Here is a 17,449-nt window from a genome sequence, read left to right on the forward strand (position 1 = left end):
CGGCACCCGCCCTCCGCGCCCCAGCGCCCCATCACCGGGAGGGGGCGGCAGCCGACCGCAGGATCCCCACCCCGAGGCCGGCGGGGCCCGCCTGCCACCCAACCGCTTTTGCTTCGGGAACAAAACAAGGGGGCGCGCACGTCTAAAGTCACCCCGGGGCGGACGAAATGACTATCTACGAGCCTTGCGGGGCGCCACCCCCTTCCCGGGGCGCCTCCCTTCTTCCCCCTCCCCTCCAGGACAGGCCTGGCATGGGACGGGCGAGAGAGAGGCCACGCTCCCCTAGACCCCGGGGTTCCGATGGCGATTTCCCTCCCCTCCTCCTGCGCCTGGATCCCGGCCTGGGCGCCGGGCGCCACCCGCGGCCTGCGGGACCTCGGGGAGCCTTGGGGAGCTTGGTTTTCCCAGACCCCAGTGCGCGCCGCGTTCCGTTAGTGCGCCTCCAAGTGTCCACCCGGTTTGGCCAGCCCGGGGAGCCATCCGGTCCTGTCCCCAGCCTGGCCGGGCGTGGACCCCGGCGGCTGTTGAGCCGGGAGCGTGGGCTGGGCGGGAGAGCACGGCCCGGGCCCCCGCGCGCTTCCCGCTCTTCGTGCTGCGTTCCCGGGGGGCGGGGGGAAGCAGCTCCTGGGGTGCGGGCCGGGGGAGACCTCCGCTCCCGGGTCATCACCCCCACCACCACCCCGGAGCGGGGCCCGGAGCGCCCCCGTGGAGACCCCCTTTCGGCCTCAGATCCAGCCTGGGCGCACAGTAACACGAGTCCAGGATATGGGCGGAGGAAAGCCCCAGAGGAAAGCTTTGATTGATTCCGGCTAATTAGAGCTGATCGTAAAAACAACAAGAAGTAAAGGTCTTGGAGTCCTAGAGACACTCACTTTATAGACTTTGGGGAATCTTCAGGTTGGGGGTGACCTGGGATGAGAAAACCCGAGCTGCTGTCAAAGACTAACAACTCCATGAACACCTTAACGCACCAGGACCCCGGGGGCCGGACAGGCGCAAGGGTCTTAACGCACCAGGACCCCGAGGGCCGGTCAGGCGCGTAGGTTAGTTTTTAAAGTACCCGATCCCGCCCTCCTTCGCTTTTCTCCACCAGCAACACATCCACAGACACCCTGGACGGCGCTCAAGAAACACGCGAGGTTCGCCCATGCCCTCGGGGTAGGACTGGCGTGGAATCCCACGGTGCCCGGTGGCTGGGAGCGCGAGGAGGGGCGATCCCGCGTGTGGCTACGATCTAGGGGACCTCGAGGGTCTGGACCTGGTGTGTGTGTGTGTGTGTGTGTGTGTGTGTGTGTGTGTGTGTGTGTGTGTATCCCCGGCTGCCCCGCCCTCGCCTGCCCGGGTACCACCATCACCACCCCAGTCAGATCTACCGAGCACAAAGCACACTTTTTTAAGGGACTCGTCCCCCCCCCCTCTCCCCTCCTGCCCCGGTGGCACAGAACGAGGCTGGAGTCCGCGCTGGTGGCCCGAAACTGGGGGACCCGGCCTCGCCATCCACGACGGAAGGTACCCGCGTTTCTCCTCCATCTCCTCCGCTCTGCCCATAGAATTACTTACAGCCCCAAAGGAACAGATGTCCCCCCCACACCGATCGGAGTGTGGCCTCGGGCACACACTCAGAGGTGCGTCCGCTAAGGGTCCGGAGTCCCCGAAGACGGCGGTGCGGCGGGGCTGCGCGCGCGCTCCAGGCGAGGGGGCAGTGGGAGGCTCCCCGCGTTCCCCTTTAACCCGAGCGACGCCCTGTTTGCGTCGCGGCCTTTGGGTGTGTCCCAGGGTTAGCATGTACGGGAGGGCGGGGCTCCGAGAGTCGAGGGGGCCGAGGGAGGGAGAGAGGGAGGAAAGAGGGAGGGAGGGAGGGCCGGCGGGGATACCTACCAGGTCCTAAGTGCTCCAAGGGAAAAAAAACGATCTGGGCAAAACTGCCACGACTGACTTTTGCTCACTAACTGGAGATTCCCACCCCCACTCCTGCCCACTCCAGCTTTCTCCCTTCCCTCTCCCTCCCTCTCCCCATCTCCCCCCCCTCCTCCTTCCTCCCTCCTTGGCCCTGGCACACCCACTCAAGCAGGGCCAGAGGATTCCCCCTCTACCTAAAGGAGTAAAACCTGCCAGATGTGGTCCCGCGGGATGTGGGCGCGGTGCTGAGCTTCGGGGCGCCCATGCGGAGAGGTTGAGTCTGAGTGAGTTCCCTCTCGGGAGTCCTGGCTCACTTGCCCTGGGCTGGCATCTTAGCTGGCGATGCCTGCACCACCCCAATATCAATGCCTGTACCAAGCAAGAGTGCAGGCTTCCTAGAGTTACAGTGGACCAAGCTAACAGGTTCTGCTTGCAGGAGAATGAGAGGCAGCGGAAGGGAGAGTCAAGCCGACTAAGGAACAGCTATCTCCCGGATCTGGCTCCTCCTAGCCAAAGCAAAAGCAGACTACATCAGAATGGGTTCCAGGCAGAGTTTGCCTAAGGCAGCCTGGCTTGGCTCCCAGCCTTGGCTAGTATCCTGGCCCATGGAAGAGAGGGTAAGAAGGGAAGTGGTCATTTGAGGTGGGGGGTGAAGAGCAGCCAGGGAAATCAGCTGATTCATAGTTCTGAGTGTGATGTGCCCTGCATCTCAGAAATTGGCTAGACCACAGCCCTTCCTGGCTGGGCACAGCTGAGCTCAAGCTGGTTGCAGGAAAGCCAGCCTGATGTGCACAGCTGGGAACAGGAATGTGAGTGTGTGGATCTTAAAATGTCCCTGTCCATTAACGGTAGCAGTACACACACACATTCCCCACCTGCCAGTGTACTGTCTCATCAAACCCTTCCATCCTAACTGACCACAAACATTTCATATTACTTCACTGATGAAAGGTAGCTGCTATTTTAACAGATTCTTAATCTTTAAGTAAAAAAAAATATCAGAGTAAGAAAAATCTTCAAATAGTAGCCTTTTCAAAACTCTCACTGGATTAAAAAGAAACTCGTGAGATCAGCAATCACTGTCTGGTATATGGCAGGTGCTTTACCAGGACCTGACCCCCCTGCATGGAGTAAGATGTGGTGGAATGCTTAGCTGCTCTGGCTCCTGGTTAGGGGTTCGGCTTTGTGCTCAGGCACACTAGATCACCCTGCGTATTACTGTGGTGATTTGGGGGGCACTTTCTGAAGTTCATTGGGCTTCGGTTTTGTCATCACCAAAGAGGACCCTGCAAAGGGTTAGAGCCCTACTTTAAGGAGACAACACCTGCATAGCAGTTAACATGGCATCTGGAAGAAAACAAGAGCTCTGAGGTGTGGTAGTGCATGTTTGTAATCCCAACTGCTCAGGAGTCAAGAGATAGGAAGGTGGTGGTTAGAAGTGCACCTGGGCAAGAAAGACCTAAATGAAAAACAAACTGAAAGCAAAAGGACTTTGTGTGTGTGTGTGAGAGAGAGAGAGAGAGAGAGACAGAGATAGAGAGACAGAGAGAGACAGAGAGCTGCCTAGCAAGTGTAAGGCTCTGAGTTCAACCTCCAGTAATGCCAAAAATAAATTAACAAATAGCTAGTCCCCAAACTGTCACCATTGGGATTAAACTTTTCCATCTAAGCCCTCACAACAAGCCCTCAAGATAGACCTGGCCACCTCAGTGCTAAAACAGCTTATAATTAGTGATTTAGCTGCATAGCAGCACATACCAGGAGACTGACTAAAGAAAAGGAAATGCTTTCTCTGATTGTGTGGGTCACTGTACAGGTCAAATATGTCCTAGAAATTATTGCCTAGTTTTATGCCATTCTAATTTACTTAGGCAGTCAATAGTTATGTACCCAAAACAGTTTACTGTTTGAAGCATTTCCCAAATAGTAGCATATTTAATCCAGATTTTTTTCCCTTTCTGTTTTTGTTGCTGTTTGTTTTGTTGGTTTGACTGGTTTGGGGGGAGAGAGAGGGGATCCATTACTGGGGTTTGAACTCAGGGCCTCAAGCTCTTCCTTGGCTTTTTCACCCAAGTCTGACACTCGACGGCTTGAGCCACACCTCCACTTGCTAAGTTTTGCTGGTTAATTGAAGAGAAGAGACTCTAGGATTTGTCTTCCAGGGCTGACTTCCAACCAGGATCCTCAGATCTCAACTTCTTGAGTGATTTAAGCTAGGATTCTAGGCATGAGCCACCAGGGCCTGGCACTCCCTTTCTATTTTCCAACTTAACTTTTTTTTTTTTAATGAAATGTCATCTAAATCTAAGTACTTATAGAACCTGGGGCTTCTTTTGGTTGGGGGTAGGGAGAGAAACACAATATTTTAAGCAATCATCGCCCAACTTGGAACCACACTGGACATTGCCAGAGAGGTGACCCCCCTCCATCCCTCCCCACTGCCTTTTATTTCCCAGTGGCAGAGAAGGAAGAATGCCAAGCAGCTTTGGCCACACCCAGAGGCCACAGGTGGAAGTAGCACCCTTACCTGCTAACCAGAATCCCTCCAGCTGGGCTCACATCACTGTTTCTCATGGCAGAAGCTCCTAGACCTCTTCCTCCCTTCCACTCAGACATCACCCTGCCTCTCCAGCCAGAGTGTAATATCGTCTTAAACAGATGTGCAAAGTCTTCTGATTCTCTCATCCATCCCAACACACGCACAGCACCTCCCCTGTGGTCCTTTCCATTTGCGGTTTGCACGGTGTGGAGAACAGGCAGCTCTCTATAACACACACACACACACACACACACACTCACCACCCAGAGACATAATTTGCCAATAAAACTCACCAGGCCAAACAGCGTAACCCCTTCCTCCACACGGATATCTTTGCAGCCAAATATGAAGGATGGTGAAGGCCAAGCCCTCCCCAAGGGCAGCAGGAGACCCACCGCCAGCAGACTGGAAACCCTTCTGCTTCCAACCAGGCTCCCCCAGACAGCTGTTCCCTTATTGTGACTTCTTGTAACTGAAGCCAGACTAGGCGTCTTTCCAGTTTATTCAGGGGCTGGTCCAATGCTGGGATATGTCATGGTGGCCTGAGACGTTCTCATCCTCTACTATTTAAAGAGACAGTGTGCAGCTTTATATACTTTCCATGATCTCATGATTTCCCAGTTGGTGCCTGCAGGGAAGGGAGAGCCTGGAATTCATTGGGCAAAGAGGTTTGGTTGTATGGGAAACCCAGGAGGCCCAGGGTGGTTCTCTCTGGAAAGGCCAGGCTACGTCCTTAGCAAAGGGACCCACCTATTCACAACTCTCCCCTCAATCCCCAGTGAGTCCTACAGGAAGTGTGTCTGCCCCTGTGAAGAGGCTGGGTGCTACTGTGTGCAGGTATTTTAAATCATCCACATGATTTGATGTTTGGAGCTTTTACAGAGCTCCAGATGGCCTTTCTGTGAGTATTACCCTAGGGAATCAAATGTCCCAAAGGCATCAACTGAAGTCCACATGGCTCTGATGCTGATTGGCAAGGGTCTCTGTGAGCTGGATTGTCTATCTCACCCTATGTCCTCAACATACCACAGGGATACAATGAAACCTGAGATGTGACTTCCGGTTCTGTCTTTCACAGACCCTCCATCAAGTCCCTATTAAATATTGATTTCCAAGAGACGATTTGAGTAAACAAATCTCTACCCAAACCATTCCAACCTGTCAAGCAGGATAGGCTGGGAGAGCAATTGGAAACGTTGTGGTCAGGTTGGTTCACCGCATTCTTCAGTTCTTTGCAGATTCTATCCACCCTTCCAAGGCCTAAAAAGAGCCCCCATGCCCAGAGATTGCTCCCAAGTGAATGCCCTAAGACAAAGAAGATGTGGCATCATCCATTAGGTTTCTTGGAATCTTGCAATTTGTTCCCACCTCTGACATCAAGAATACCTAGGCCAAAGGAAATGCACAGAATTTAGGGAAGTCTCTCTGTCTTGTTAAACTTCATAATCAGGAGTTGTTCTCTCCTCTCTCAGGAGGCTGAGATCTGAGGATCACAGTTTGAAAACAGTCTGGGCAGGGAAGTTTGCGATACTTTTATCTCCAGTGAACCACCAAAAAGCCAGAAGTGGGGATGTGGTTCAAGTGTTAGAACACCAGCCTTAAGCAAAAAAAAAAAAAAAAAGAAGGGACAGTGCCCAGGTCCTGAGTTCAAGCACCAGTACTGGCACACGCACATGTGTGTGCATGTGTGCGCATGCATGTGCTTACACACACACACACACATACACACAAGTTTTGGTGGCTCTCTCTGATTATTGTTCTTACAATTAGTCCAAATGGACTAATTTTGCCTTTCTTCTTTTCCTTTGCTATTTTCTACCTTTCCCAGCAGCGAGTGTTCATTAGATCCATCCAGGAGCCACTGCCCTAGCAGGGTCTCAGCCCAGCGATGCTGACGGGGTGGTCAGGGATGGGACTCGGGTGAGGGCAAACTGTGATCACAGCACCTTCCCTGGAAGGCCCCATTGTCCAGTCAGGATGTCTGGAGTTTGTATGTCTTCCTGTTTGCTATCCAGCTCCCTTTTGTGATGGAACTCAAATGGAGCCATGGCTCAGAGTGGCCTGCAATGTTATTTCAGCCTTGCCAGGTGAAATAAGGGAGAGGGGGCCAGACAGAAAGGAGCCCCCAGGATGACTCCCCTGACAGTCCATTCAGACTGATGGAGCCAAGTAAGCACCATGTCCGCAGACAGCTCCCTTCAGGGGTATGCCTGTGCAACTCTGCATGATCTGGCTGCTCTCCTCAGGCCTGGACGAAGTGGACACACTTGAGACTGTTCCTGATGCAGGAGTTGAGAATTAGGAGGTGGAAGAATGAAGCAGGGTGAGGGTGGAGGGCATGGGGCTCATTTCTGGCTAGATCGGTCCATTCGAATCCACCAACCCAGCTTCTCTCTCTGAGACTTGCTTTCCTGTCCTGTGTGTCTCTGGTCCCCTCTATCCCCAGCAGGCAAGTCACAGAGGACCTACAAAGCGGGTCCGGCTTATGTCACATCAGCATCATCCTCCAAGTACCAATACAACAATCGCCACCCATCTGGGCGAGGCTCTCTGCCTCTTCCTGGGGCCATCTGAGGAAAATACCTTTCTGAACTTCCCTCACCTCATGTCACCTTGTCCTCAGCCACCTGGGACTGGGGAATATCTCACTGAGCCACGTATCATAGTACTCATGGAGAATGGTCACCCAATTGCATTTGTCCCTATAATTATTTCTTTCATGACGTGACAGGGGAAATGAGAATTGCTTGCTGAGTCAGGCCTGCAATCCTAGCTACTCAGAAGGCTGAGATCTGAGGATTGTAATTGGAAGCCAGCTCAGGCAGAAAAGTCTGTGAGATTCTTTTCTCCACCTAACCACAAAAAGCCAGAAGTAGAGCTGTGGCTCAAGTGGTAGAACATAAGCCCTGAGCACAAAAGTTCAGGGATAGTGTCCTGGCCCAGAGTTCAAGCCACAGGACCTGCAAAAAAAGAAAAGAAAAGAAAAAGTCTATCACTCAAGCAGGGAGCTGGTGGCACACTCCGCCCAGGCAGGAAAGTTTGTGAGACTCTTATCTCCAATTAACCACCAAAAACCAGAAGTGGCTCAAAGTGGTAGAGTGCTAGCCTTGAGCAGAATAGCTCAGGGACAGTGTCCAGACCCCGATTTCAAGCCCTACAACTGACCAAAACAAACAAACAAAACCAATCTGCAAGGTGCCGGTGGCTCATGCCTGTAATCCTAGCTACTCGGGAGGCTGAGAGCTAAGGATCACGGTTCAAAGCCAGCCTGGGCAGGAAAGTCCATGAGACCTTCATATCCAATAAACCACCAGAAAACCAGAAGTGGTGCTGTGGCTCAACTGGTAGGGTGCTAGCCTTGAGCTGAAGAGCCCAGGGACAGCGTCCAGGCCCAGAGTTCAAGCCCCATGACCAACAAAATAAATAAATAAATAATCCCATCATACTGGTTAATAGCAGCACTTATTGTATTGCCTGATCGGCTTGGTATCAACAAATCATCCATATGAAGCCATTGATTAGAATAATGATGATGAGAGTTTATATTTACTTGGTGCTTGCCAAGAGCCAAGCAGCACCTGAATTATTTTGTATGGATAGACCATTTAATTCTTGCAACAACTCTATGGCATATGTACACCAAAACCTTTTATAAGAAGGGGAAACTGAGGCACTGCAAGACACTGAGGGGCTTTCTTAAGACACTCCACTACGGACCCTCCACTTGTGCCCTGTCCACCTCACATCTCGCCTTGCTTCCAGTCATTCCTAGCTTCTCCCTAGCATATCTATGCCTTTGCCAGTATACTTCATAGATGCTGCATTTTAATTTCCTTGTTCCATGAAAGATTCTGGAATATTATGGATGTTTGGGCCTTTCTCCACCAAAGCACACCACCAGCAGCTGGTGACTCATGCCGATAGTCCTAGCTACTCAGGAGGCTGAGATCCGGAGGATTGAGGTTTGAAAACAGCATGAAAGAAAAGTCTGAGAGACTCCATCTCCAAAATAATCAGCAAAAAGCCAGTCTGGAGGTGTGGCTCAAGCACCAGAGCACCAGCCAAGCAAGCAAATCAAGCAAGTATGAAGTTCTGAGTTCAAACCTCAATACTACCACTGGAAAAAAAGTCCTAAAACATCTACCAAGCGCCCCAGTCACATTGGTGCCTCTAAGCCAGCATCCTACTTCATTGTGTCAATAGAGCCATGGGCTGGACTTGAAGCTAGCTCCTCTGATGCCCTCACTCAGGAATTTTGCATCTGGCAGACTCCCTAAAGAGCCAAGGACAGGGAATCTGAATATGATGCTGGTTTAGGCGCTGAAGTGCTCACTGAAACCCTTCCCATCAGGTGTGGGGATGCTTGCTGGCCCACATTCACCAGACAGATGAACTTTTCCTGCCTCCTTGCAGCCTGTGTGGGAGTTCCTGGCATGGCCTACACACAGCTGGTCCTCAAAAGTAAGTTGAATGCCTCATCTGGATGGGTCTAGATTGTTCTGACCTTGGTGAGCTCAACTTAGAAGAGCAGGCCAAGGGGTGGGAACAGGGAGCAGGGGGAAGGAAGCAAGAAAGGAAGAGAGGGAGCAAGAGAAGGCAGGAGAGAGGGGCAGAGAGAAGGAAGAGAGGGAGAAAGGGAGGAATAGAAGGAGGCAACTTGAACTCTGTGACAGGTCTCTCTATAAATAGATGAGTTTGAAATTATATTATATTCAGATCCTAGAAGACATTGTCTATGGACAAGCACATAGGCAGACAAGCACATGTTCAGGTTATAACCTGAACATGCATTCTTTGTCTCTGTCTCTGTCTCTGAATGTCTATCTGTCTGTCTCTCTCTCTCTCCCTCCCTCCCTCTCTCTCTCTCTCTCTCTCTCTCTCACACACACACACACACACACAATTCATGCTGGCACAGGGCTATTCTCTGGATGACACCTTTGAAATGCACGCAGCTTTATCTTGGGATTTGTGACATCTTCAGTATGTCCACCTGTGGGAGAGAGAAAGCACAGAATGATTGCGCTGCACTGGTGAAAAATGACAAAGTACAAAGGACGCTTTGTCCCCTCTCCCACACTGCTGCTTAGGAAAGCCAGATTCCAGAGACATAGACAAGAGGGGGCAGAGCCGCCTTTGCTCTGACCATGCACGGCTGAGCCCAGAAAGAGTTTGAGAGCAATTTGAGCAAGAGAGGGTCTAAATGTATTTGTACTTGGGAATGCAAACTCTGAAAGTTTTCTGACTCCCGAGTGCCAGGCTGTCTGCTCAGCTGAGATGGGGAAGCAGAGCCATTTTGGTCACACAGGAATAGATGGAATTGTAAGAAATGAATGAGTTCTTCTGCTCCTGAAGACCAGGTCAAATCCACTGAGAAAAGCAGCTTGAAGCTTATGTAAGAGGTGGTACTTACCAGGCACTGGTGGCTCACACCTATAATCCTAGCTACTCAAGAGGCTGAGATCTGAGAATCACAGTTCAAAGTCAGCCCAGGCAGGAAAGTCCATGAGGCTCTTATCTCCAATTAACCACCAAAAAGCTGGAAGTGATGCTGTGGCTCAAAGCGGTAGAGCACTAGCTTTGAGCAAAAAGAGCTCAGGGATAGTGCCCAGGCCCTGAGTTCAAATTCTACAATCTACAAAATAAAAAAAAGAGTTGGTACTTACAGAAAGGCCACCCAAGAGAATGCTTGCTTTTGGCACACCAGGAATTAGGGCCTTTACCTCCAGCAAGAGGAGCCAAGAGAGCATCCTGGATGCAGACCCATGGGACAGCCCCATCTTCATCCCCACAATATGTCATTCTGTATACACTTCCAAGCTTGAAAAGCAGCAGCTACACTTAACAATGAGCTCAGGAGCAGATGTTTTCTTCATCTCCGGGCCTGAGAATCACTTCTCAAGTGTGAAACCTCAGCTAAACCCGGGAAGGTCACAGGCAAGGGTCAAATCCGTCTGAGAAGTTCAAAGGAAAACTGGGCAAAGCTTCAAGTCTGTTTCCTCTTCATTGTTAAAGACTAGGAAATATCTAATCCAGAGGACTTCAGTAGTGAGCCCGAGACTTGTGTGAAAATGGTTTTTCAAACTCCAGCTCAGAATTTGCAGTTTTCAAAATTCATCATAAAACTGTTGAGAAAAGACCAAACTTTAACCTTGAAGGTATGTATTTTGATACTGTTTTTTTTTTTTTTTACAATGAAGAAAAACATGAACTTTCTCAGTCTCAAACAATAGGGGAGTGGCTGAGTAAAGTTTGGTACAGATGTAAGATGAAAAAGTAATGGAAATCTTAAAAATAGTGTGGAACTGGGTGCTGGTGCTCACGCCTGTCACCCAAGTTACTCAGGAGGCTGAAATCTGAGGATTGAGGTTCAAAACCAGCCTCGGCAGAAAAATCTTCAAGACTCCATCTCCAAAATAATCAGCAAAAAAGCAGGCCTGGAGAGGCTAGGAAGGTGGCTCAGTGGTAGAGTGTTTGCCTTGCATGCATGAGGCCCTGGGTTCAATTCCTCAGCACCACATAAGCAGGTAGCACACTAGCCTTGAGCTGAAGAGCTGAGGGGCAGCGCCCAGGCCCAGAGTTCAGGCCCCACAACCGACAAAAAAAGCAGGTATGGAGGTGTAACTCAAGTGGTAGAGCACCAGCCAAGCAATCAAGTACAGCAAGTATGAGGCTATAGATTCAAACTCTGGTATACCAGCAATAAGATAAATATAATAGTGTTGAAGAATATTTAAAGAAATAAGATATTTATGACATATGCACAATGTTGTATCTGTAGTTTATTGAGCATTTCCTACATGCCAGGCACTGTGCTAAAACTCTCATTTAATACTTACAACAATCCCACAAAGAGAGGACAACTAAAGACCTCTCAAATACCCACCCATTGGGGAAATGGTACAGGCTCAAATGTAAACTCTGATCGCTTAAAGCCAAGACCACATGTTCATAACCACTCGTCAATCAAACAACAAACAACACTAAAAGCAGACCACAAAAGACTATGAAGCTCTGAGAAGAGAATGTAATAATTTTCTTAAATGCTATATCCTATGGTTTATTTAGATCCTCAATGTTCCCCCCAAAGGCAAGTCTGTGATGCTATTGGTTAACTCTGGAACCTTTAAGAAGTTGTTAAAGGTATAACTGCCAGCTGGTACACCATTGGGAAGAAGTAGAATCTCTAGGAGGCGGGGCCTAATGAAAGGAAGTTATGTCACTGGGGGCATAGCCTTTAAAGGGATATTGGAAACACAGTCCCTTCCTGTTTTTCTTTTTGCTTCCTGGCTGCCAGGAGGTGAGCAGCTCTGCTCTGTTCTATGCTCTCCACTGTGATGTTCTGCCTCATTACAGGCCCCAAAGCAACACATCCAAACCACCTTAGACTGAGACTTCTACAACCAATTCCTCAAAATAAACCTTTGCTCCTTCCTTATAGGTTATTTATTTCAACTCACCTGTACCAGAAGGCTGACCACTGTGTGTCCAAGTTCTAACATCAATGGGCAAAATAACTTCACTTGGAATCGAACCACATACCAGAGCTAATTGTGACAAGTAATGATGCATCTCAGCCTCAAGCCTCCATGACAAGGAATCTCTGTCTTTCTGACTTAAGTAGAGGAACCCTTTTACTGGATCTATGCCAGGGAAGCGCTGAGCAGGACACAAGCCAGGCCTTGCTTCATCTTTTGCACTATCTCCAAGTGGAGTGCCACACCCAGGCACAAAGTTAGGACAACAGTACTGAACGAACTTGTGCATCTCACAATGTTGATGGCAAAATGCTATCATTCACATGGACTTTGACGACCCTATTTTGTATATTTTAAAATATATCAAGGAACCAGCACAAAAGGAAGTGACCTGAAATTCTTTGTCTCTGATGACCTTGACTGTGCCCAGAGTTTAGATATGTGATTTTGAATACAAGAAGCTCTGTGACCACAGCAGCAGTATGGTTGGATGTGTGGTTCAGTTAATTAAATACACAATGAAGATTGTGGCCAGTCTGACCAAGGGAGAAAGCCCTGTGTGGTTTACCACCATACCCATCTATTGTTCTCAGAATCTCTCTCTCGCTTTCCTCTCTTACTCCTTTAATCCATCCCTTTCTTCTATGTACCCATAATGCACCCATAATAAAATTTAAATAGCATTACTATCAGAACCCTACTACTTTGTGAACTCCTCAAACTAGACCTGAGGACTTTCTGGAATTTTCCATACCAGCAAGGTGTTTTCATGAATTTTCCCCAGGGAGGTCTGTATGATAGTGGCTCATGACTCCCACCTCTGTATGGATGAACCAGTCTTGTGAATCTCTAGGAAACTGGATTGCACTGCATTTCCTAAATGTATTGAGTTATGCAACTTTTGTTTCCAGATTATCTCCATGACTTAGGTTTCCTGGGCCTTCTAACATTCCAGTTTTCCTCCAAGGAAGAAATGGGCTGTAGTAGAACCTTAATGTCCTTTAGGATTATGGTTCCAAGGAGATGGTGTTGTGGGAAATCCATGCATGCTCAGGATAGATAGAGTTCAGTATGTGCTGTGGACACCATTTTCCCATAATGCTGCCCACCTTCTACTAAAGACATGAGATCCATGAACACACCTACAATTTTATTTTACCATTCCAATTATGCATGTGCACTTTACTTTGCCTTGGGGCATCACTTTGGAAGCAGATTTGCAGGAAGTTCAGGGCAGGGAAAACAGCAAATCACACAATTACTTCAACCCAACTCACAATAACCCAGAACTGATATAGCTCCTCCATGTCAATGGAGTTGTAGACTACCAGTGCAGGAATTTTAAGTCCTGTTTTTTTTCTAATTTCTCTTGATTTGAAAATATATTGCTTTTTCCAAAAACTGCATTTGGTCAAAGTTGTATGTAATAAATTCCACACAAGTAAGGCAGCTGTATGTTCATCTCAAGAAATGGAAAGGGCAGATCTGAAGGAAGGCGGCATCAGCTGCAAGTTCCAAGTCAGCGAACATTCCCAGCTAGGGGACAGAACACAACAGCAGTGGTCAAGATGAGGACACATCTCCAGGAGATTTGTTGCTGGGCTTCTGAGTGAGATGCGGGGTGAATGTGGGCTGAGGTCGCACAGTATTCTGAGATGGGCCTCCCTGTTCCCATGGGTTGCCAGGCTTTCCTTTGTCACATGTTTACTCTTCTTTGTCACATGTTTGTTCTCCTTTTAGGGAGGAACACGGTGTTTCAATCTTGCCTTGTTCTCTGGAAGAACTCTCCAGAACTCAGTTAAGAGGAGTTATATAAATGACCCAAAGATAGCCTCTGTATGTCAGATTGGGTATTTCCTCACCACAGGCTGAGACCTGTTAGCTCAAGCCCTCATGGTATCAAATTCAAAATGTTTGCACCTCTAGGTATTTTTCTGTTCTTGCGTGGTAAGTGCATGAATCCTTTTGGTTGGTGGCGGTGGTGATGGCGTTTGTTTTTTCCTTTGTTTATTTTCTTTTTGTGGAGGGAGGAGAAGGGGAAACAGAGCAAGACAGGAAGGAAGGGTGAACAAATGTAATCATGCTGTACAGTATACACTATGCAGAAAATGAACTATATAAATTGTGAACAGGGCTGTGAGAGGAAAACTGGGGGAAAGTGAAGGAAGGGATGACATTGTCCATAAAAAGCACTGTACTCATTACCTGACTTATGAAATGGTCATCCCTATGTACAACACCTTAATAATAACAATAGCATTATTTCTTTTTTTAAAAAGTGCATGAATCCTCAACCCACAGCTTCTACTGGTGGATGAGTCAAAGCCTCATGGTTATAAAATGCCAGGCTGCTAGGACCTTTACGGTTCTCTTATCTAAAGAACTACGGTGTATCTTTGCCATACGCCAGACATGTATGCTTCCTCTCTGGTGTCCCCTTCTCCCAGGACTTGCTTTTCCACTCTAGGATTGTATGCCCTAGAAGAAAGATCTCATACTGTGACCATCTTCCTTCTTCACACCACTGCCGGCACTTCCAGCCAAGCTAGAAGTGTTCTTCTGCTCTCTTCTTGTCGTAGACCTTTCTTCCACCAGTCCCCAAGGCCAACCAGTGAACCTCCACACTGTCCAGGGACAGGGAGAGAGGGAGACAGGAAGAGCAGAGGAACACTGGAGCTTGGGCACAGGAGGCGGATGAGGACACACACACACACACACACACACACACACACACACACACACACAGGAAATACTCCAGAGAACTGGAAGCATTAGGTGGGTTCACCCCATGGGCCAACCCAACTTTCTCTTCCAGCCAAAGGGTTTCAGCAGAAGAACCCAATGGTGGATAGTAATAGGCTCCCATCTGGACCCCCTTTGGGAGAAGGACCTTCATCCCCATCAAGCTGAGGAAGAGCACTTGGCATGCATTGAAGGCATGGGCTGCTCAGTTATGGGGCAATGCAGAGAACAGCCAGGTGCCCATGCCACTGTGTAAGCAATGGCAGATGGCACCCAGGTGGCACAGCGGGCAGAGGCTGCCACTTTCACATCTAATGTCCAACCCCTCCTCCTTCCACACGGGTAAATCCACAATAGTGGGTCAGGAAGTCTCACCTAATTCATGCTGAAGCATCCATCAAGGCAGGGAAGCCATGCAACTCCTCTTTCTGGGATAACTGGTCTTTGTTGATTTCTTCCCCAGTGAAAGTAAACAGAAGATGTCTAAGTCAATTGTCTGCAAAACCCAACTCTGGGAGAAGTGCATTTTGAACATCTTGACTCTAGCTATGTAGTAAGGAGGAGAACCAAGGGCCTTCTTGAGTTGTAATGGTAGGTAAGACTAAATACTATTGCTTGGCTCTTTTGATCTTCATTAGAAGGTAAAAACAGCCACCCAGAGCAATGTTCCAGTGGCTCATGCCTGTAACCCTAGGTACTCAGGCTGAGCTCTGAGGATCTCAATTGGAAACCAGCCTGGAAGTGAAAGTTGTGAGATTCTTGTCTCCAGTTAACCACCAGAAAACCAGAATTGGAGTTGTGGCTCAAAATGATCTAGTGCTAGCCTTGAGCAAAAATATTGAGGGACAGTGCCCAAGCCCTGAGTTCAAGTCCCACGACTGCCAAAAAAAGAAAAGAAAAAAGCCATAAAGGCTTCCCTGTCAAGAGGTGGAGTCTATTCCTGCATTTGGCCCTACTCTAATTAGGGAGACATTCATGGTGTGACCGGAGCAGAAGCTGGGATTGCTGTCTTGTTGATGACACCGTTCTACCTCCTTAAAGAAGCCCAGGCAAGCTCTGCTGGAGACTGACAGTATTAAAAGAGATTTCAATTTCCTTAATCACCTTAGCTAAAGTTTTAGGCAGGTGGGCCTTCCAAGAAGAGAATGTTAGGACCTGGATCAGTAAGAACACCAGAGAAAAACCTAGACATCCAACCCAACAATTTAGGGTTTGTTGTTGTTGTTATTGTCTTTTTTTTTTTTTTGGTGATAGTTGTGGGACTTGAACTTAGAGCCTTGGGCACTTTCCCTGAACTTTTTTTTTTTTTTTTTACTTAAGTCTTAGTGCTCTACCACTTGAACCACAGCTCCAATTCTGGCTTTTTTGGGTAGTTTAGTGGCAGTAAGAGTCTTATGGACTTTCCTTCCCAGGCTGGCTTTGAACCATGATCCTCAATCTCAGCCTTCTGAGTAGCTAGGATGATAGGCATGAGCTACCAGCACCTGGCAACAATTTGTTCTTTTTAAGCCAGTAAATTTTGGAATGGTTTGTTATCCAGCACAAGCTATCTGATATACTAACAATCCTAAAGTTTGACTTAGATGCCAACCATGTTATATTGAGAAGCAGGACTTCAGGCCAACCATAGAAACTATATCCCTTCTATTCGTGAGCTGACTCCTACCGACTTCCCCTGGTTCCTGGTGGCCAAAAAAATTCCCTTTTTATAGTTGACTAAACTGAGTTTCCAAAGAAAGACAGAGGTGAGGCCTGAGAAAGTTCCCAAGGATCTGTGGGAGCTGCCTGACTCTGGAAGTTCTCAGGTATTTTCCCAAGAAGCTAGAAAAATCCTGTGGACTTGTGGGCATGTGGTGAGCTAGAATGTAGAGCAGACCAACTGTGACACACCAGCATGTATGTTCTTTATTTCTTTTTATTTCCATTTTAATACATATTATTTTATCTTATCAGAGGCACAGAGGCCTTGAACCTTTGTCTTCTTGCCCTCAGAGTATCTTCCCCTGGTGTGTCCTTTATTTCTAACTCATCACATTTAATTCTATGACCTACAGGACATAGGACAAAGATAGCCCCATGGTTTGTGTCCTTGGGTGCTGCGGAAATGCTATAACACCATGTAAATTCTTCCCTCTCTGTCTGGACTTCCCTCCAGGCAAGCATGGAAGAATCTATGAGCCAGCATGGGTTTCACATAGAGCACATGCCTCGGGTAGCTTTGCGGAAGGGAGAGCCATAGACTGGCCCTACCAACGTGAAGTTCCCAGCCTACCATCATGGGCCCCATCCATGACATGCAACCTCTTTGAATGTTTGACTTGGAACCTAGAAGTCAGGTCCTTGCACTCTTGCTCAGCTTTCTGGCTCAAAGCTGGCACCCAAGCCATGTTTTCAGTCCAGTATGTTACCGGTTAATTGAAAATGGAACCATGAGCCAGTAACAGGAAAACTTGTCATGGAGAACAGACCTCTATGCTAAACAATCAAAATAAGAACTCTCAACACTTAGCACTTCCTTGGTTAGAAGAAGTCTTTGGAGTAGGAAACACTGTTCTACGACCATCTGTGAGCCATAATCAGGAGGGCAGCTGACCAGAGCTCCAGACTTTTTTCCTGGCATCTGCCCCAAGAGCTGCAGGAATGAGGGCTTTCTGGTACTGGCTGTAATCCCGGACCACCTCCCTCTGTGCTTCAGTTTAGTGATTCCACCTGAGGGCTCCAGAAAGCACACTAAATATTTGTCAGAGGGAGAAACACATGTGGGGAATTTCTTTTCTTTTTTTTTTTTTTT

The 17,449-nt window shown here is 48.4% G+C and overlaps 1 protein-coding gene across 1 annotated transcript in view; it reads right to left on the minus strand.

The window, feature by feature from the left end:
• Pmp22 (peripheral myelin protein 22) overlaps positions 1–17,449 on the minus strand; it is an 86,728-nt gene that overhangs the window by 26,873 nt on the left and 42,406 nt on the right. Inside the window, exon 2 of the mRNA XM_013013110.1 lies at positions 1,561–1,759. Coding sequence (XP_012868564.1) covers positions 1,561–1,759 — 199 coding nt within the window. The remainder of the gene's footprint in view (positions 1–1,560; positions 1,760–17,449) is intronic.

The sequence above is a fragment of the Dipodomys ordii genome, unplaced genomic scaffold, assembly GCF_000151885.1.
Source record: "Dipodomys ordii isolate 6190 unplaced genomic scaffold, Dord_2.0 Scaffold19, whole genome shotgun sequence".
Classification (NCBI taxonomy): domain Eukaryota; kingdom Metazoa; phylum Chordata; class Mammalia; order Rodentia; family Heteromyidae; genus Dipodomys; species Dipodomys ordii.